This window comes from Rhipicephalus sanguineus, chromosome 1 (genome assembly GCF_013339695.2).
Source record: "Rhipicephalus sanguineus isolate Rsan-2018 chromosome 1, BIME_Rsan_1.4, whole genome shotgun sequence".
NCBI lineage: Eukaryota > Metazoa > Arthropoda > Arachnida > Ixodida > Ixodidae > Rhipicephalus > Rhipicephalus sanguineus.
The window spans coordinates 52,866,397-52,887,805 of NC_051176.1; the positions used below are offsets into that span (position 1 = coordinate 52,866,397).

The 21,409-nt window shown below is 48.9% G+C and overlaps 1 protein-coding gene across 1 annotated transcript; it reads right to left on the reverse strand.

The window, feature by feature from the left end:
• Positions 1-3,478: 3,478 nt before the first annotated feature.
• On the reverse strand, positions 3,479-7,273 carry LOC119387670 (uncharacterized). The gene is made up of 3 exons (XM_037655172.2): positions 7,256-7,273; positions 5,540-5,932; positions 3,479-3,985 (listed from the first exon to the last, which is right to left on the reverse strand). The coding sequence occupies exons 1-3, from the start codon at positions 7,271-7,273 to the stop codon at positions 3,494-3,496; spliced, it is 903 nt and encodes a 300-aa protein (XP_037511100.1). The 3' UTR covers positions 3,479-3,493.
• Between the last annotated feature and the right edge of the window lie 14,136 nt (positions 7,274-21,409).

Genomic DNA, 21,409 nt, shown 5'->3' on the forward strand with positions numbered 1-21,409 from the left:
TGTGCAGTATTGTGTCTTAGACATTCTCAAGCCTTGACATTTCACCCTGACATGAAATGTTATTTGCCTTTAGTCACGGTCCCTTTAACATTGATCATCATCACACCTATCAAAACGTTTCCAACTTCGTTTCTTTGACGCACACGAAAGCGTAATCTGTCTATCTTGTTGCTTTTATTGGGCTAGAAGCACATTTTGATTTCTTTTTTTATGGTGTATATTCTTCAATAGAAAGTTGGAAATATTTTTATTTTGCTCTAGCTAAACAACTTTTAATGACGTCACCTGCACACAATTCATAGAAGCTTAGCAGATGGATATGCCATATTCAAGTATCAAGATATTTCTTTATCAGAGCCACGATTGAAATTCTGTCCCTAGTAAAAAATTTAACTTTCGTGGAGAAACTCTTTAATGTCAGCAACCCTGCTACCATAAAGTAAATCGCAACCCCAGCAAAGATGGTTTGCTGGAACTTCCCTGTTAAGGAGATCTTGCAGGGAAATTAGCGTGATTCTTTGCTTCAGGGCTGCGACACTGCCATTATCTTGTTATGAATGGCGCGTTTGGGAGGATTCATAAGTTGTTTAGGTGCAGTGATACAACTGTTCGGGAGCATTAGAACTCTAAAGCAATGCTGGAACTCATGTGGGAAGGAAGTCTTTTCCTGTCGTACGTGTGCTCTCAAAGAATGGTACTGCACACTCTCTTGGAAGAGTACCAGTGCTCTGGAGGAAGGGCATCACTACTCTCCTAAAAAAGATCACAATACTCATCTGGAGGAGTATCACTACTCTCGTTGAAATACTAGTGCTCAAGCAAAACTGTATTATCAGACTTTGAAGAAGAGTACTACTACTCTTCTCGTAAAAGGCAGAAGTTCAGGGGAAGGTTGTGGAGATAGGTTTGCGAAACGCTTACCCTACGAGGCGACCTTGAAAGGACGCGACGTTCTCCACTGCCGCTGCGTGCGACGACGCGGCGGCCGGGTTCGTCGTTTTCTCCGACACGGCGCAGAAACCACGCACGAGGCAGGGTAACAACAACAACGGGTTTATTAACCCAAGATGCAGCACAGTACGACAGTCACAGGCTTGCAGGCCGTAAGGGGAACTCCGCAAGACCGATCGAGTACGCTTGCCAGCGGCGCTAAGACTACCACACAAAGGGCAGCGGTCGAGCACACGAACGAGAAGCCGCCTGCTAGAGCAGCGCGTCAACCTCTCGTGCTGGCCTGAGAGCATCTGACGCGGGCAAGCCCGCGCCAGGGAGAAGCGGGCTCAAGGGGGAAGGGGGTTATCACTGTCGGCCAATGAGGAACGGCGTTGCGCAGTGACGTAAGCTAGCTTGGTGGCGTGAGCATGTCGAGGCATGCCCGGACGCGTGCCCGCGCGCCGGGAAGCTGACGCATGGCTTGCACCAGACAAAGAGGCCTGGCGCTGCCGCCGTGGTCGCCATAGTGCCGATTAACGGTGGTTCCCGGCGCTCGAGCCGCGCGGGGCCAACACGCGCGCTAGCTGGGGAACGAGGCGCCAAAGGGAAGGGCGCGCTCGATTCCCACAAGGTGGAAGCTTGAAAAGATGAGAATTCGCGAACACGGGGTGTCGCTATGCAGCCGACGTTTCGAAAAGCGGACTTGTCCCCTTCAAGGTTGCAGCCTTGAAGAAGACAAGTCCGCTTGTCGAAACGTCGGCTCCCGCGACACCCTGTGTTCACGAATTCTCATACTGTTCTCGTAGGAATGTAAGTACTCCTGGGAGAGAGCACTAATCTCCTTGGAAGAGTACCAGTACTCCTGTGGAGGAGCCCTCCTGCTACTTGCGGGAGAGTATCACAACTCTTAGAAGAGTAATGCTGCTATTCTTGAAAGAGTTCTGCTATTCTTTCTGGAGGTGTACTACTACTCCCTTCGTAGGGGTCCTGCTACTCTGTTTCGGCAAGAGTTCTATTTCTGTGTTGAGGTGGAGTATTATAATTTATAACCCAGTCTGCGTGCATTACTATACTGTGCCTCACAAAGAATTAACTGCTCTGCAAGAGGGAGTTAAATATGGGACAAGAAAAAACTCCCCCAAAGAGAGTGACCGGTACTCTGTTAAGTTTTTAGAGTGATGGCCTTATTTAGTGTTATACCCGCCATTTGGGTGTAGTTGTTATGGTGCTCGACTGCTAACTCGAAGGTCGCGGTATCGAATCCCGGCCGCGGCAGCCGAATTTTCGATGGAGGCGAAAATGTTTGAAGCTCGTCGTCGATTTAGGTGCACATTAAAGAGCCCCAGGTGGTCGAAATTTCCGGAGCCCTCGACTACGGCGTCCCTCATAATAATATCATGGTTTTGGGATGTTAAACCCCAACTATTGTTATTGTTATTATTATTATTATTATTATTATTATTATTATTATTATTATTATTAATATTATTATTATTATTATTATTATTATTATTATTATTTATATAGTGTTACTATGTTTTGTAACGTCGCGAGAACAGAAAAATCTTAGGATAATGCGCCTTGTGGGACGCACTTCAACACGCTTATTGGAATATGCAGACTGCTAAAAGAACAGGCGTGCAACAGAAGGCGTGCGGACGCAACTTCATCCGCCCTGGGACAAAATGTATACAGAACTGGACTAAACTTACCTCATAAATAAATCCCGTCTGCGTGAGGATACGCCTACATGTATGAGCATAGTTTATGTGCTTCAGTGTTTATTTACATATATATATATTCAAAATGAAGCGTTGTACACCAGTGCGCTGCATGTAACAAAAGCACATGTTGGTTTTTCTGGGCCTTGGAGGCCAAAATTAGTCTTAGAAATGTCCATAAGGCAAGACGTTCTAGTGTTGGGGAGTTATTGCATAAAACTAAACAAATGTATCGTGACTGGCAGCGCCGCCCATACGCTTATGTTATTATGGTAACGAGTGCACTTCCCTCAAATAATTGTCTGATATTATGGCCTTTTATCAGGTGTCGAGCCCGCACCTACCGTGAGGAGACTCGTTTCGAGAGTATTCACATATCGTACAAACGTTCGTTGACAAAGGCATGTTTCAAATGCCTCGGCGCCTTATTTCTGGTCCCCAATTAATTTTCATTAGAATCCTCACTTACATAATAAAATAAAAAAAGCAACGAAAAGTGCGCTCTCAAGCGACAAGAACATACTCCGTCGATAATGTTAGCACTGTACATCCTGTCACAAAAGCTCCAGAAGGAACGCACGCACCCAAGTTCTTCCCAACGGCAGCGTTTAGGTGCCTACATCGTTGCGTTTACGTCTCCCTGTATACCGACACGTGTCTTCCCGATGAAATGGCTACAGGTTAACTGTACGAACACAATGTCAGCTTCTGTCCGACGAAGCTGGCGAATGAACTTGATGATTCCGGGCATGGCAGCTGGCTTCGACTTCGCAATTCGTGGTCCCCACCTACGTCACGTGAGAAAAAAATGTAAGCACCTGAAACTATGCTACACACGCCTAGCCTCTCCTCCTGAAGAGCTGCCCGATGAACTTGTTGATGCCAGCGTGTGGCGTTTGTCCATCTCCGGCGCCAAGCCCGACGCGGCCAACGTGCCAGTTGGCCGGGTTGACGAGCTTCAGCGATCCGCGCACCAAGTCGGACATCGCGAGCATTCCGTTGTTGACGGCCAACTGGAAGCCGTCGTACGCCTGCAGGAGGTCGTGACTGGCCGTTGGGAGGGTGCTGCCAGTGGAGTTTCCACTCGCGTTTCCACTGTTTGAGAGAGCCAACGAGGCATTCCTGAGATTGTGTGATAGCGCGGTCACAAATTCCCTCAATAGCCGCGTGCTCTCGGCTCCCTGTGTGGCCATCCTTCGCATGAGCACAGGCAGAGCCCCGGTCAGGTTGCGCACCAGCAAGGTCAGGTTGCCCCTCGTCTGCTCCGTGAGCCGCGCCACGTCAGTCCTGGGCAACGACCGGGTGACGTTTTGGATGTTCTTCAAGTCTTCCTGCGTGTGACCAGGGGAAGCCATTAAGTCGATTATATCAACCCTAAAACAGGAATCTACGCGAGACAGGAGCTCAAAGAAAGATGAAGGCTTGAAGAGACCGACAGAGCCAATGTTCCAGGACTTAGCAACCTTAGCTATCGCCTTCCTTTCCAGTGTAGTGCGCCTCTTATTTTGCATTCAGTTTCTTCACACCCTACACTATGCACCAGGCCCGTATTCACAAAAACGGGTTAAGCCAATAATGTTCGCAAGACAATATTTAAGCCGATCACAATGCTGGACAGCGAAGCCGGCAATCTAACGCGAGAAAAAAAAGAGCATTTATGAAAAAGAAGTCTGCTGAATTCAGCCCCAATTTTTCCATAGTGAGGCACGTATGCACAAATTATGCTAACGAAAGCAGCTGATTGCCTGACGACTAATACTTTCATCGAAGCGTTGAATATATTGACATTACTTGTGCGGCAAGAGAAAGCGATAAAGGAATCTAATTAATGTGAGATGATACCACAGTGGTAATTTGCTTGGAAGAGGAATGATAGTATGAAACCATACTTCACAAGTATATATAAATGCACAACGGCAAGCAATAAAGCGTCATTGTTCGCTCGAAGTAAGCAAAATGCAATAAGTGCTACCTAATTGTTGAAGCTAAATAGCACTAATCTTTCTACTTTGCCGGTATGTATCCGAGCTGCAGCGACTACATCACGCTGCTTTGCGTCTGCAGCTATAGCTATATAGCTATATGCTAAGGATCATGCGAGTGCGTAACTCTCAGGTAAGTTCTTGTATGTCCGTCCTCGTTAATTCTTATAACACGCTTGCTTATGCGTTTTCAATTTGTCACGTAAAAGGCAAAGACGCGAAGCGAGCGAGCGCTGCTGTTGCGCACGCGAGACAGCAGCGTTCGCTGTTGCGAAGTTGAGAAGCTAGCTCTCGAAGCACTCGTCTCCATGTCTCATCGCCTTTTGCACCTACAAGCTCGAAACGCAGGAAAAGTAATCAGGAAACATGTAGCGGGCCGCGTCATCTTTTGGGCGCTAGTTTTTGAGAATGCAACACAGAATTTCATCTAGGAATTGCCGCAATTATGGTAGTAATTAAATGTTTAAGTAATTTATATTGGTTACTTATCTAAGCGGTGATAAGTAAACAAGCTTGCCAGTATGCACGAGCCTATACAATGCCATTGATCGCATCTTCGTACCTCGTTACATTTTTTTTAAATTAAATTGGTCCTAGTTAGCAGGCCCTACGCTGCATATGGCAGACAGTTCTTTATAAGACGTTCGCTAAAATTTTGCTTGATTGCAAGGCATGTTACATCTGCCATATATACCCATATTTCTGCAAACTAGAAATTACTGCTGACGTCGGGCGCATATAGTGAGCGCATAACAAAAAGTTATACAGAAACAGTTCCCATACATGCACGCACTTTGTGATCATGTTATGATGTTTATGATGCATCGTATCTGCAAGTGTTCCTTTCGGCCAGTAAATCCGTATGACCTCTCCGGTCAGCATTACAACATTCGTGTCACCAACCTGGAAGCGATGCACGAGCTGATTGGCCGTGGGCGTCATGGCATTCACGCCTGCCGTGGCGATGCTGTTGAATGTTTGCAACGTTCGGTTGAAGTTATGCACCACTGTCTGCAGAGCGGCGCCCGACGTCACCGACTTGGACATGTTGCGGAAGGCTTCGCTGGCCGACTGCAGTGTTCGCTGCAAGGGTTCGATGCCTGACGCGCCACCGGAAGGTGGCAGGCGCAGCCTCTGGAAGCTGTTTTGCAAAGCTTCCAGGTTCTTGACGATGTTGCCGTTCAGCCGGTGAAGCGAAGACAGGTTTCGCAACGCAGGTCCCAGCTCACCGACGTCTCTGATGCGCAGGTGATCTGTGATATTTGACTGGACGCGGTCGTACAGGTCCCTAGCGCACTGCGATCGAAACAATAACAGGCGATGCCATGAACGATGATTAGGCTATGGGTCAGAGTTGGGAAGCTAACTTGGTATAGTTTGCGCAGAATGGAGGCTGAATTTAGTAGGTCGCATGTTATTCTTTAGTTTTTATTATACTCGCAGAAGCCGCGCCATTTAAGACCTTCGGCTTTAATAGCGTTCGAAGAGACCCTTTCGTGGAATACAGGCACGTAAATGTTAATTGGAAAGCGCTACTTTCGCCCACAGGCGGCACCATAAAAGGAAAATAAGTGGTGTTATACTATATGGTGGTTTCTTTTTATGACTAAGTTTGTAAATTATGTGTATACGGTGCCTATTTCAGTGTTTAAATTTCTGCACAGTGAACCAAACAGTGAACATCTGACATCTCAGCGCATCAGGTACAGCACCAAATTGTATCTTTCTATAGAAGAGCTTACAAACTGATTCCAAGGTAAAAAGGCATATTAATGTGGGCGTAATCAGTACGCGTGCGCTAGTATTGAAGTATAGTCTCCTGAATAATCCATTTCATTGCGCATGTTGTTTAGATCATTGCAGCGCGTTTTTTTTTTTTTCAGCTCGCTTGGCATAGTTTGAAGTGAACGACAGCGCGTAAAACAAGGGCGATGACAGCACGAACGACATCAGCGCTGGTGAATAAACGAAAGAAGGGGAATCTTAAGGGCTCGTTTTTCTTTGCTAGACACAACATTAATTAGAACCAACAGACAAGAAACCCAACGAAAGTATATAGGGGATGTTATTTTGTAATAATTATGATGTAAATGTGAAGAAAGTAGAGTGGACGATTGTTTGAAGTGAACGACAGCGCGTAAAACAAGGACGAAGAGAAGACGAACGACACTAGCGCTGATATAGGGGATGTTATTTTGTATAGTAATTATGACGTAAATGTGAAGAAAGTGGATGAAAAGATAACTTGCCACCGGCACGGACCGAACCTGCGACCTTCAAATAACGCGTCTGATACTCTACCGCTGAGCTACGGCGGCGGTCGTCCTCCCGTCCACATTATGGCGTATATATGTGCATTTAAACCTCGGAGTGTTAGTAAGCGCCGCTAGTAGCCATGACAGCGAGTGTGGAACATCCTTTTTCTGCCTGCTCGCGTCACTCGGTCCCTGCCGGCGGCAAGTTATCTTTTCATCCACTTTCTTCACATTTACGTCATAATTACTATACAAAATAACATCCCCTATATCAGCGCTAGTGTCGTTCGTCTTCTCTTCGTCCTTGTTTTACGCGCTGTCGTTCACTTCAAACAATGCAACACCACCCAGCCCAACGTCGTACCCTCTTATCGCTTGGCATAACGGGCACGTATACAATGACAGCCGTTAACGTCGAAAATATTTTTAAAAAATTAGCGCCGCTTGCACTGAGTCTCGCAGGGCTAGGTCACACCAGAGCTGGTGGGCACCTGGATGGTCCTGGCTTGGCTAGGCTTTTGCCCTCTCACCTGTGTCTTTCCCACCCCTTGCTATTCCATACTTTGAATGGCTATGCATGCTCTCTTTTTTATCTTTTTTTAGTCTGTGTCTTTTTCTTTCTCTCTGCGTCTATTTGTTTCTCTGTCTTTCTATGTTTTTCTGCCTGTCTTCCCTTTCTTTCTTTTTTTTATGCCTTCTCTCTCTCTCTCTCTCTCTGCAGTCGTTCTCTCGCCTTCTTGTTCACTTTTTCTTCCCTTTCTTTACACCTATTTCTCTTTCTGTTTCTCTCTATGTATATGCTCGTTCTCCCCTCCTCCTTTCCCACCTCCACACCCTCACATCCCTTTCCAACCTCCTTGCTATACTATACTACACAAGGTTATGCTGTGCTCTGCTAGCGTGCCTGGATGGCTGTGTGGTTACGACGCTCGTCATTGGACGGTAGGGATGCGGGCTCGAATCTGGCCTCGCCAAGAATTTCTCTCTTTCTATCTTTCTCTTTCTTTCGCTCTCTCACTCGTTCTCTCACCCATCAGAGTTACTGCATCCCACGCCGGACAAATTCATGCACGTGCTCGGGGAACGAAGAAGAAGAGGAAGGCGGTGAAGAAGAGGACGGAGAGAGCGAGCGCGTGCCGGTTCCTGATGATGGTAATTTTCGATGTACGACGCACGGTAAACATCGACCATAACAGCTCTGCTGTCAAACTCCTATAGCTCGTATGTGCCACAGAAATTCGGCATATCCCACTACTCACCACATTGGTCCGCTTAAAATTAACAAGGGAACCCACGGTAGGCAAACACCGATTATAATAATATCTCGGGTTTAACGTCCCAAAACCGCAATATGATCATGAGAGACGCCGTAGGGGAGGGCTTCGGAAATGTAGGCCACCTGGGGTTCTTTAATGTACACCTAAATCTAAGTACACGGGCCTCAAACATTTTCGCCTCCATCGAACATGCAGCCGCCGTGGCCGGGATTCGATCCCGCGACCTTCGGGTCAGCAGTCGAGCGCCATAACCACTAAACCACCGTGGCGGGGCGCGCAAATACCGATTAGGCGCCGCACGTTTCAGCTTCTCTTGTTCACCATCAGTACAGAGTGCTTGGGCAGTGATTGAGCACGTGCCTGTTCATGATAATGATAATTTTCCATCTACGACACGCGGCAAACCTCGAGCTTAAGAGCTCTGTTGTAAAAATTATGTAGGTACAGACCACATGGTGTCTGCATACAGGAGCGAAGGGTTGGGGGCCAACCATGTACCTTCGAGAGGCTTCGAAATTTAAAGCAGGTGTGGCGAAGCAATTGGTACTGTTCAACGGTTGCGCTCTCCAGCGGCTCCTAGTGGGTCGTCCTCTTCTAAACGCCTCTCGCGCTCGGAGCCCGTGCTTTTGCCTTGACTGTCGCCATAGTGCATTGTCGCCGAGTGCCGTCCAATAAACAGCTTAACAAATTGGTGGAGAGCGCAACCGTTGAACAGTACCAATTGCTTCGCCACAACTGTCCGAGCACCATGTCCGAGTCTGACAAGATCCGGAACATTATGAAGGGCATTGACGACGATGCCTTCACAATGTTGCTCGCTAAAAACCCTTCCACCGTGGCCGAGGTCATAACACTGTGCCAGAGCTACGAGGAGCTCCGCCGGCAACGTTCGATGACCCGTCGCTCTCCATCACGCGGCGAAGAGCTTGCTGGCTTGGCGGCCATACCTGACCAGGCCACGCTGCTGGCAGAAGTGAAGGCATTCGTGCGCGAGGAAATCGCGCGCCAGTTCTCTCTCCTGGCCTTTGCCCACCCGCCGCACGTTCAACAGTCGTCGACGACCCTTCTTCCTCCCATCCGCCGAGCGATTGAGCAGGAAATCGCGGAGGTGATGCCTGAGTACCACCAGCAACCTCCGGCTCCTGCGCCACAGAGTTACGCTCAGGTTGTCGCCAGGACGCACCAGGCAATCCCTGCGGCTGCACCGTTGAGTTACGCCGAAGCCGCCGCTAGACCTCCGTCCTTCGAAGCGGGCGTGCCGGCTACGTATGCTGCCGTCATCCCTAGGTCCCGACTGCAACCCACCTTGCAGTCAGTTCAGCAGCCGCCCCGTCAATCGCATGCTGCGACGTATGCGGGACCTGCCCCGGCGAACCGATGGCGCACACCCGACAATGGGCCCATCTGCTTTGCATGCGGTTATGCCGGTCACGTGGCCCGTTACTGCCATCGCGTGCAGCCGCCTCGAGTCGCGTCACCCACCACCAGCCAGTCCAGCCGTGCATTCTACGACCCGCCTATGTCGCCGATGTCACGCCCAGCTCCATCCACTCGCCGCTCTCCGTCTCCACGCCGTCGCTCACTGTCACCAATGCGGCCACGTTCTGTCGCACGAGAGCAGGAAAACTAGTCGTCGCAGTCCACGAGGCAAGGGCTGCGACGCTATCGAACTGTAAAAGCCCTCAGCGAAGTCCATCGAATGTCATAGACGTGTTTGTGGACGGTGTTCGCGCATCTGCCCTTATCGACACTGGAGCCGCCGTATCTGTTATGGACGCAAAACTTAGCCGCTTACTTCGAAAAGTGACGACGCCACTTTCTGGGATGTCCCTCTGTACCGCCAGCTCCCAGAGTATTAGGCCTACAGCAGTATGCACTTCTCGCGTCGTCATTCAGGACGTTCTGTACGACGTCGAGTTCATCATAATTGCTGCATGCTCCCACGACGTCATCCTGGGATGGGATTTTCTCTCCCGCCACGACGCCATAATTCACTGCGCACCAGCCGCCCTCGAGCTCTCACCGTTCTCACATTTGACGCCGGCAGACAGTCCATCGGCATTCACCAAGACCCTCGTCAAAGACGATACCAAAGTTCCTCCAAACTCGTCGACGGCTGTACCAGTTTACTGCGCGGGTCTCTGCGACACCATTGCACTCCTTTCGCCATCTGACCGCGTTTGCACTAGGAAAGGGTTGCTGGTAGCTTTCGCGACCGTGCAAGTCACTCAGGGTAGCACCGCTATTTTTGTTACCAACCCATCTCCGCACATTGTAACGTTGGTGCGAGGGGAATGTCTCGGCAGAGTGGAGCCCCTCGAAGACGCACAAGTTCTGGACGCACCCGATGACTCGCACTGCACCAGTTCCCGTACCATCAGTGCCGTTTCCACGTCTGATTCCTCACCCGCGGATGTATTTGGTCCCTCCATTGCTGACAACCTTACGTCGGTCCAACGTTCCCAGATTCTGTGCCTGTTGGAAGAATTTCGTTCTTCTTTCGATGTCGGGCAAACTTCTCTCGGCCGCACGTCCGCTGTTACGCATCGCATCGACACTGGCGCCCAGCCACCACTGCGGCAACGTCCATATCGCGTGTCTCCCACAGAACGTCGGGTAATTAATGAGCAAGTCGACGATATGCTTCGACGCGACGTTATTCGACCCTCGGACAGCCCGTGGGCGTCTCCTGTTGTTCTCGTTGCCAAGAAGGACGGTTCTGTGCGCTTCTGTGTGGACTACCGAAGGCTCAACAAGATCACTCGGAAGGATGTTTATCCGCTGCCGCGAATCGACGACGCGATTGACAGCCTCCAAGGAGCAGAGTACTTTTCATCTCTCGATTTGCGCTCGGGGTACTGGCCCATGGTACTGCTCGGGGTAACTACCCATGGCTGATGACGCTCGACCGAAGACAGCCTTTGTCACGCCCGACGGCTTGTACGAGTTCAACGTCATGCCGTTTGGTCTGTGCAATGCGCCCGCGACCTTCGAGCGCATGATGGACACCGTTCTGCGCAACTTGAAATGGCACACGTGCTTGTGTTACCTGGACGACGTCGTCGTTTTCGCTCCGGACTTCTCCACGCATCTTCAACGTCTGCGGCATGTCTTGACGCGTTTGACCAACGCCGGCCTCCAACTGAACCTGAAGAAGTGCCGATTTGCAGCACGGCAGCTGACAATCCTAGGCTACGTCGTGTCTAAGGACGGAATCCTTCCCGATCCGGCCAAGCTTCGAGCCGTGGCCGAATTTCCCAAACCTACGTCCGTCAAAGAACTGCGCAGTTTCGTAGGACTGTGCTCCTATTTTCGACGTTTCATACGCAACTTTGCCACCATCATATCGCCGCTGACGAAGCTCCTCGGAAGTAACGGGCCCCTACATTCGTGGTCGTCCGAATGCGACGACGCGTTCGCACAGCTCCGTCGTTTGTTGACGTCTCCTCCCATACTACGCCACTACGACCCTACGGCCCCAACCGAGGTACACACGGACGCCAGCGGTGTAGGCCTCGGTGCTGTTCTTGCGCAACGCAAACCAGGGTTCCCCGAATATGTCGTCGCCTACGCAAGTCGTACGCTTACTAGAGCCGAGACCAATTACACTGTCACGGAAAAAGAGTGCCTGGCGATCATCTGGGCCCTTACGAAATTTCGACCTTATTTGTATGGTCGCCCATTTGATGTCGTCACCGATCACCACGCACTATGTTGGCTGTCGTCATTGAAGGATCCCTCGGGCCGTCTCGCCCGCTGGACACTTCGCCTGCAAGACTACGACATCCGCGTGCTGTACCGCAACGGACGCCAGCATGCTGACGCCGACGCCCTCTCGCGCTCCCCCTTGCCTGACGACAATGCCTCCTGCTCAGTATCTCACACTGCTGTTTCTTCTATCGATGTTCACACCATCGCTACCGAGCAGCGCAAGGATAAATGGATCGCTTCGCTAATAGACTTGCTCACTGATCCGTCGACAACACCAACCACTCGCGCGTTGCGTCGTCAAGCCCACCATTTCGCCATTCGTGACGACCTACTGCACCGACGCAATTACAACGCCGACGGCCGCCAGTGGCTACTTGTGATACCCCGAAGTCTGCGTGCTGAAATATGCGAGTCCTTCCACTCTGATCCGCAATGCGCGCACTCTGGGGTATCCAAAACTTACCACCGCATTCGACAACGATACTTCTGGCGAGGGATGTACCGCTACGTGCAGAAGTTTGTCCGCTCCTGCCTCGATTGCCAACGCCGAAAACCTTCAACGCACGTGTCACCAGTCGGTCTACAACCATTACCTTGCCCTAACCGTCCGTTTGGGCGCGTGGGCATCGATTTGTACGGACCACTTCCTCTGACGTCGGCTGGTAACCGTTGGGCCATCGTCGCCGTTGACCATCTAACGCGATACGCCGAAACCGCTGCCCTCCCAGCGGCTACAGCGCGTGATGTTGCCTCCTTCCTGCTACACCGATTCATGCTGCGTCACGGTCCACCACAGGAGCTTCTCAGCGATCGAGGCCGTGTCTTCTTGTCGGAAGTCGTCGAAGCCATTCTCAAAGAGTGCCATGCTGTTCATCGCAAAACTACTGCTTACCACCCGCAGACGAATGGCCTAACCGAACGCTTCAACCGCACGCTCGGCGACATGCTCTCAATGTACGTCGCCGCCGATCACACAAATTGGGATGCCATTCTGCCCTTTGTCACCTACGCCTATAATACCGCCCCTCAGAGCACTACTGGTTTTTCACCCTTCTTCCTGTTGTACGGAAGGCACCCGTTGCACACCATTGACACGATACTACCCTACAAGCCGGATCCATCTGATTGTGCGCCTATTTCTGACACAGCCAGGCTTGCTGAAGAGTGTCGCGAGCTTGCAAAGGCCTTTACAACGCACGAACAAGAGCGGCAGAAGAGCCTTCGCGGTGGCACCACCACTTCTGAGTCCACGTTCCTCCCCGGAGCGCTCGTATGGCTCTCGGTCCCTACCACTGCAACCGGCCTCTCTTCAAAACTACTGCCGAAATACGAAGGCCCCTACCGGGTCGTCGAGCGCACATCCCCGGTCAACTACCTGATCGAACCCATCGAACCAGCTTCAGACATGCGCCGTCGAGGGCGCGACATATTCAACGTGGAGCGCCTCAAGGCCTACTATGACCCACTCATAGTAACGAGCTGTTAGGTCGCCGGACGGCTCCCTTTTCGTACCCGGGGTAGTTGTGGCGAAGCAATTGGTACTGTTCAACGGTTGCGCTCTCCAGCGGCTCCTAGTGGGTCGTCCTCTTCTAAACGCCTCTCGCGCTCGGAGCCCGTGCTTTTGCCTTGACTGTCGCCATAGTGCATTGTCGCCGAGTGCCGTCCAATAAACAGCTTAACACAGGCTTCACTTCAGACTTTTGCTGCCCACTCTAGCTTCCAGAACCGCACTTTTAAAGAGGGCGAGCAAGGCATTAAAACGTAAAATTGCATGTAGTTTCAAGCCTGTTGTCAGCAGAAGCAAATCAACGAAGCTTACCTTGTTGAACTTGACAATTTCTACGGAGTTGTTGCCCTGCAGAAAGAGGTTGACATATACATTGTTACCATTGCGCCTGGGAAACTTCAATTGGAAGCACGTCAATAGAAGCAGCTATTCACCTTTGTTGCTCCACGCTGTAGGCACTGCGTATAGAGGAGAGAAAAAAAAAAGCAAACAGAACGTGCTAGTGAATGTTCACGATCTTCGTATTGGAGTGATGCAAGCATTTCACAGAGTAACGGCAACCCCAACCTAAAAGGTCCACATTCTTTCCATTTACAATGTGGGCCTTTAAGGCCGGGTGGCCGCTGGTGGCTAATTTGTGCCAAATTGGCTGCTTCGCAACCCTGTGTGGCGATGAAAATTTCATGTTGGCTCTATGGCTACTTTCTGGCTACTTCTAACTGCTATACTGGAGCCATTTTTTTATTATTTGAAGATAAACTAGAAAGTAACCCTAAAGCGTAGCCATCGTCTCCAAGCTTTTCTGTCGTGTTAACCGATGCGCGCGCATGTCCTGCTCCCACGAGCGGGCTGCTGCTCATCGAGGCACCCAACACGCGGCAGGACTAAAGCTGCAGTGACGATATTGCGCGCATCCAAGCGCGTGGCTATAGCACACTGCTGACGCTGCGCACCAGTTTTTAATGCTGATTCATAGCGCTTGTTCGCGTGTGAACTTGACAAAAAAGAGATATACGCAACAAAATGGCTGTTCATCTTCAACCAGATTTCACTACTTGAAGCCGGCCTTGTACTTCGTTCTACGGCTTCAAGGAAAAACAGCTTCAGCTTTTTCAATGTTCCGACTGAGTCGTTGGCCCAAGATTACTTTGGCAAGAACTCTCCCTATTGTAGACAAACAGACTGCAGGCGACCTGAACTTAAAATAATTTATCAATTTATTTGCAACTTGCCCGTGGCCAAGCAAGAGGGAAAATATATTGTGCTCTTTATTCTACGTTCTGACTTATGCAAAATTATATTGTTTATTGTTCGATAATAAAAACTCTATTCATAATATCGCTTTTTTTCTATTTGGCTATAAATTTTGCGCTAAGATTAAATGAGGTGGCTACTTTGGGTACTTTCAGCTTGAGTTTTGGCTCTTTTTCAAATCTGTCCAACGGCAAGCCTGCTTTAAACCAATAAACTGAACTTAGCAAGTACGTCACATAGTCAACTAAGGGCCGCGCCCCTTTCCTGGATTGAGGAACAAAGTGTGAACAGCTAGGTTTCGCGTGGTACATTGTGCAGACCCTTCGGTGGGGGGGGGGGGGGGACGTTATCACTGAAGAGTTTTAATGCTGCAGGTGTTTCGTCTGCTACGTGAGGCACTGAGGATGACTCTTTGAAGATGCCAATGAGTCGCGTCCTAGCAGCGGCGGCAGAGATACGGATAAGACTTCGAACAAGCGCATCACTAGACAGACTTCAAGAGTTTACCCGTTATAATACCAGGTTTAACGTCGTTTTTTGCATGTATGAACCGAAACTTATATTGGAAATGGCCCAGTTCCATGTAAAGAAATGGCCGCACTTGGTCAAAGCCACAAAATGGTGAACGGTATGACGAACGAGAGACAAAGAGAATGGAGTCCCTTTCGAAACTTCATATATCACGTATAGCAGTAGCTAACATCTTCAGCTGACATTACTTTTAACTGATCTGTTCCTTTTGTGAATACTTTAAGCGACTCTTCTATCAGGACCCCACCAAAGAAATTACGAACTGCGGCCTACTTCTCTGGAATGATAATTTCGCGTAAAACAAAATATGAGTGGAAACAGCCTCTGCAGGCAAAAAATAAAACTGTGACAACACAGAATATGATTTTGTTATCATTCGACAAGCCTCTGTTATGAACCGTAGGCGAAATGCATGCGTCCGTTGGTTTACTGCCAATAATAACTGCGCGCTGAAAACGAAGACGAAGGAAGAGGTACAGACATCACAGGCGCTGACTATAAAATGGAAAATTTACTGCCGACACGACTCAATACAGACTTCAACTACGCATGCGCCTGCAAGGAATCGAATATTCATGACAACGGGTTATGGTTAAATTGATTGACACAAAATGACCACACGAGAGAAAAAAGGAAAATTGTTAAGAAACAACAAAATCGGTGTGGCACTCGACTATTACGAGATTGCGCAATCTACAGAAATTATGCTTTTTTTTTCTGGAGTTCTATCTAAAGCTAAATGACTGTCTGTTGGATGCATCGTTTTCTGAGCTACACGTACTGAACCTGTGAGACACGTATACGCTTGGCGTCACCTACAGAGCGCCAAGCTTCGAGAGCAGCTACGGTACCTTTGAGAACTCTTGAAAGCCATGCGTGGTAATTTCGAAGCTGGTCCCGTTGGCCAGGCGAATGTTGTACTTGTGGGCACTTGCGTCTTCTTTGTCGGATTCTTCTGCAGACGAGTGAAGGTGCGAGACAAATAATAATGATCACGGCGGCGGAAACGGAACGTGGAGAGCACTTACCCGACCTCGATCCAGCAATAACAATGGCTGTTAGTAGGCAGAAATTGAGCATGCTGGCATACGTAGCCGCCATGGCAACAGTTTATCTGGATGCAGGGCGGCATATTGGCATTAGTGTCTGCAATTATGAATACTTATCTCGCAAAGAGTAAAGGCTGCAATGAACACGTATGACCAATAAAGGAACACATATATAGGACGGCCAGCTTAACAAGATCGACGCCCGAAACATGAAAGTCGAATGTGAACAACCTAAGGTTAAATGTCCCACCCAGAGGAAATTTGCAAAGATGTTCCAACCAATTGTATTTGCTCATTTTCGTGACGTCAAGCACCTTTGACGTATCGCAGGTAGGTGATTTTTCCATAAAGACACATGTGCGTGCGGCTCGCTTTCGGTAAAAAAAAAAATCTTTCTGGCAAATTTCACCTAAAATTCCGACAGCATTAGTCGGGGAAAGGTAATATTTTAAGTAGGGACGACTAAATTTTAATTATGCGTACTATTTTCAGCGAAAAAAAATACTTGCGCACATGAATGGTGGCGGGCGCGTCGCAGTTCTGGGGGCGGAGCGTGTATTTCATCTTAGGTTGTGACCAACTATAGTCTCGTTCTATTCACTGAGGGCTGCTGGGACATGCACGAAATTCAAACCATTACGAGCCGCAAAGCTATATTTGTCCAGTGTCTTTTTTCATGCTGATCATCGATGATGATGATCACAGCGCGACAGCGGAGAAATGACGGAAATGAGAAAGGTAAGAAACAATTGTCGCGCTGTGTTCATTGTCAAGGAATAACAACTAGCTCGGTCCCACACCTTGCTTCGCTTCGACTACGGCAGTGAACAGGTGAGTACGTCCTCGTAGCTGTTGTTACAAGTCGTAACGCTGTCATCTTTGAGTTACTGGTTCGGTAGAGAGAATGAGATCACGTTTATGTCTCAATATTTCAACGGGCGCCCATGACTGCTTTACCGCTGTTATCACTTTGTCATTGCAATATCTTCCAATATCATGGAAATTTGTTGCCGGCACCTCTTTGCGTTCCCATGGAGACTCAGTTTTTGAACCTGAGCGTGCCTTTTTTTTTTCTTTTGCCTCCTCGAACGCAGTGCGTCCAAGTTTGCAGTACCAGTTAATAGGAAATATTCTCGTTCTTGGCGATAACCCCGTTTTCTCTTTATCGCCCCTGTACCAAATGCTTTCGTTCGCGACGTCGTACATAACGGGAGCGGAAAATTCAAAGACCTACTTTTTTATGCCGAACTTAATTACAGCAATAGGAAGTATTGGAGCTCATAGATGGATGCTGGAATCTACCTACCCCTGCTTCTGCTAACTCTATAGAACAACCGGCGATAAAACCACTCTTTGGGATATGGCGTCTCCAGCGGCACATATACAACCTATATTCGCAAACAAAGCTAGAAGCTTTTTTTTTTTCTTTCTTACAGCGACACGTTTAGGGGGAGGTTAGCAATGAAGTTTAATGGCTGTGGCGGCAAAGCCTGACAATGTTGTGCCCCAAAGGCTCTGGCGCTGAAGCCGTCACTAAAGAACAGGCTGTCAGAACCGCGCTTGAACAAGTTTTCACGAATTGCTACTGCATGCAATCGAGGCCGTGAGATAGTAGGGTGTTTCAAAAAGGGTGTAAAAACTCGCTGGTTTGTTTTCTCTGCCTTTTATGTTGTGTGAGCGACATCTATCTACGAAAACTTTCTTTGATTTTTTATTTTATTATTTGCCGCGAGGTCCACTGGAGGGGCCGGCGCTGTGATCGTTTTGACGTCACAGATAGGATGCTCCTGATCGCCTTGCTGCGTAGTTGTTTTGAAAGGCGACGATCGGGTGAATTTGCGGTGCGCTGGGATCAATTCTCAATGTGTGAAGCTTAATTATTACAGCTGGAGATATTATCGTCGTGTAAGCTGTGCTACGTTCCATGCAAGCAGCTTCAGCTTGTTGGTGTACTGTTCAGCGCCGCAGTGGCAGACGTATGCGACAGATCCCGCTCTAATTTTTGAAGATTACCCCAAATGTCAAAAAAGTAAAAAAAAGAGAGAAAAAAGCGCGACGCTTGACTGGTAAAGCCGAAAGTGGGAAAGGACGCCAACGCTAACTCGCGGGTCTGCAGCAAGCACTTTTGTGACGAGGATTTCGTGTACGCCGCCGCAACTAAGATGTTCGGTAACAGCTGAATAGTGCTCGCGAGCGCTCCCGGCAGCTTACGGCTGGCGTTTGTAGTTGAATTTATTGATGCTGGTGAACGACAGGCTCACTGTAAATTAAGAAAATAAGTAAAAAGAAAAGCGCCCGCGGCTCGAATACCTCTTAGGGCGAGTTCCTTAAGAAACGTAAACATTTTGTCACGTTTAAAACCGCATCGAAGGCGCTCAAAACTAACATCGATACGCTGCCGACAAATGTAAGCCAAGGAGAAAAGTAAACGTATCATTAGTAAAAAAAAAATCCCCCGCACCTCCCCGAAGGGGATCGTGAGGAAATGCGAATGCATTTGGGTGCACCCGATGAGTGTGCGATTAATTAATGAAGAGAGACTAGAGTGTGCACGTAGAGGCGTAATGCTCGAGTTGCATTGTGTTACACTTCGTCCTAGTGGTATCGTTGCCGCGAGAGATTCGACTTCACCGACTTCCATCGCTATCAAGACACCAAAGCGCGCGCTCCCTGCATGATATATATAGGTCCGAGCGCGGGAGGAGGAGCGCCCGAGCTCTCTTTCCGCCGAGCGAACTCCGCGATGCGAGTGCCCTCACCGGGTACAATCTTCCTCTCCCTTACCCTCCGCCGCTCACCACCTGCTCCGGTTGCTAGGCGCGGCGCAGCTGTTGCTAGGGGCGAGGAGGAGCGCGCGGGGAGAGAACACCTGTGCGCACGCCGGCCAGGGACGCAGGACAACCCCCGACTAAGAAATGCATTCGCATTTAAAACGAAACGGTAATGATCCTCAATCGAATCGGAGTACACCTAAAAGGAGCAGTGGAGGGAAATGGTGGTGGTAGTGATTCGAAAGGAGTAGGAAAAAGGCACCTAATTTCTGCAGCCCAATAGGGAGCACGGCGCAGTGCCTAAGCAGGAGGAGGGGAAATCGGCCCATTGCTTTGCAGATTCCACCAGCACAACTGAGCATGTGTGGCGATGCACTCCGCTCACCATACCCACGTGCTCGTTGACAGTAGTACATGTGCACCGCACGCGCGGTGGCATTACTGTTCGGTGGCACGTTTTCCCTCGTTGTTGCAACTTTACTCGTTCGTTTTATACAAAGTCTGAGAATTCCTACAGGGAAAGTATTTCATAATGCATTAGCAGCTTAGCATTCGCGACATCACTTGCATCGTCCTTCATGACGCCAGCTGTAACTACTTCACGTCATGATTGTAGCATGCTAATTAGACGCGCGGATGCCACCGGGGGCACCGAGTTGTACCTGGTTTGCTTGCCCTGATTATCAGTTCATGCCGCTTCTATAAGTAATGAGCTTCAAAACAAGGGGGAAGCACGCGCGTTGCCCACAACAAAAACGCGTGGCAAAAGCGCAGGAAATGCGGTGTTCCAGCAGACGACACAACCCGGCATCCTATGAGTGACGTCACAACGTAGGTGGCGCCACGCGATGTCCTCGAGGCCAATAATGTCTTAAACGACAATTTTGTCCCCGGAAATTTCGCGGCGTTACGGCAAACGGTGCGGCAAACGATACGCTATGCGCGCTCTTGAAATATACTGAATGGTATCGTCGCCCTAGGCCAGGGCTGCGTAGCCTACACAGCTTGCAATGGGATTTTTAATGGCACACTAGCTGCCCGGATAATTTCTTCACTATAAGAAAAAACAAAGAGTACTTGTTACTCTTTCTGGTGAGTCCATATTTGCCACACATATGACTGTATATAAAGATACGCGTGAAATCTCTTCCCATCGGCTATCCGATGAGAGCACAATGACCTCGAAAGAGATTTCACGTGTATTTTTTAGAGAAGCTATTATGGGACCAATTAGGAGTCACCAGAAAGAGTAAAATGACTCCTTTTTCTTGCGTATTCGATGGTGCACTGAGCTGTAATTCGCGCAATGGTCATATAAAGGGAAAAAAAAACTTTTTTTCCTTCGCAAAACACGACCGACACACGTGACGAATCGGCCATCTTTGTGGTCTCAATTAAGTTAAAGCGAACGCGAAAAAGAACGAAACTGTGCGATCTTTCGTTTTTTGTTGTAAATCGAACGCACGCGTCAAGCTATATACCAACGACGACACCATAGTAGTGTCCGTGTAATTGAACCCGCTTTTCCCTGTTGCATGTTCCGATTGGACGGCGACCGCCGGCAGCGCTTCCGAATGCACTTTTGTTTTATTAAGGAGCTTGCCCATTATTAATGTTCGCAAGTACTTGCTCACACATTGAGTCACGATAAATTGTTGAGTCTTATATCAACACAGGCTCGATGCCGTTTGGAAAATCTGAAAAACTTTAACGCCGCTATTTATGAAAATATTTAAACAAACCTAAGGGACAAATTAGTGCAGGCCAAAGCAGTGCGGACTCGCAACATCGGTATTTAACAGGGACGTAGCCAGAAATTTTTTTTCGGGGTGGGGGGGGGGTTGGGGGTGGCGTTTAACTATACTTTATGTATGTTCGTGCGTGAGTGTGTATGTGTGCGTGTACATATACGCAAGCAAAACTGAATATTTTAGGAGGGACGAAAGGCGCAACGTTTTACTCGCTGTAGTGGTCATGGCCTTTCCTTTTATTCTTCGCGGAGCTCTAGTTTCAGGTAACACTTTTGCATTGAAACATCAATAGTCGCATTTATGAAGAGAAAAAAAGAAGAAAACGCACAACATTGCACCTTTTTGACCTTTCGAACACCCGTGAATATTTTGACGCATTTCCAGCAGCGCCTGAGTTTACTCGAAGATGACAAACATATAGTGGCCATGTTTTTAAGATTTTTTCTTAATGACACCTAAGACAACACTCCCATAGTGAAACTTCGCTGGAGCTCAGAGGCACGTAGAAGCGTTTCCCTAGATTTTATGAGATTTTTGATGTGAACAAATACGCGAACAGAGTTCACGATACTACGAAACTTGCTTCCCTCGTCGGAGGCACTGCATCTGCGGGCACACCTTGTTTTACGGCTCTGAAGCCTTTTACGGCTTTCGTTACAAGACGTCC

Excerpts from the sequence above, each read along its gene's own strand:
- LOC119387670 (XM_037655172.2), bottom strand. Across the intron at positions 3,986-5,539 it reads AGCTCGTGCATCGCTTCCAG|GAAGACTTGAAGAACATCCA; the intron begins GTTGGTGACACG and ends GGTCACACGCAG.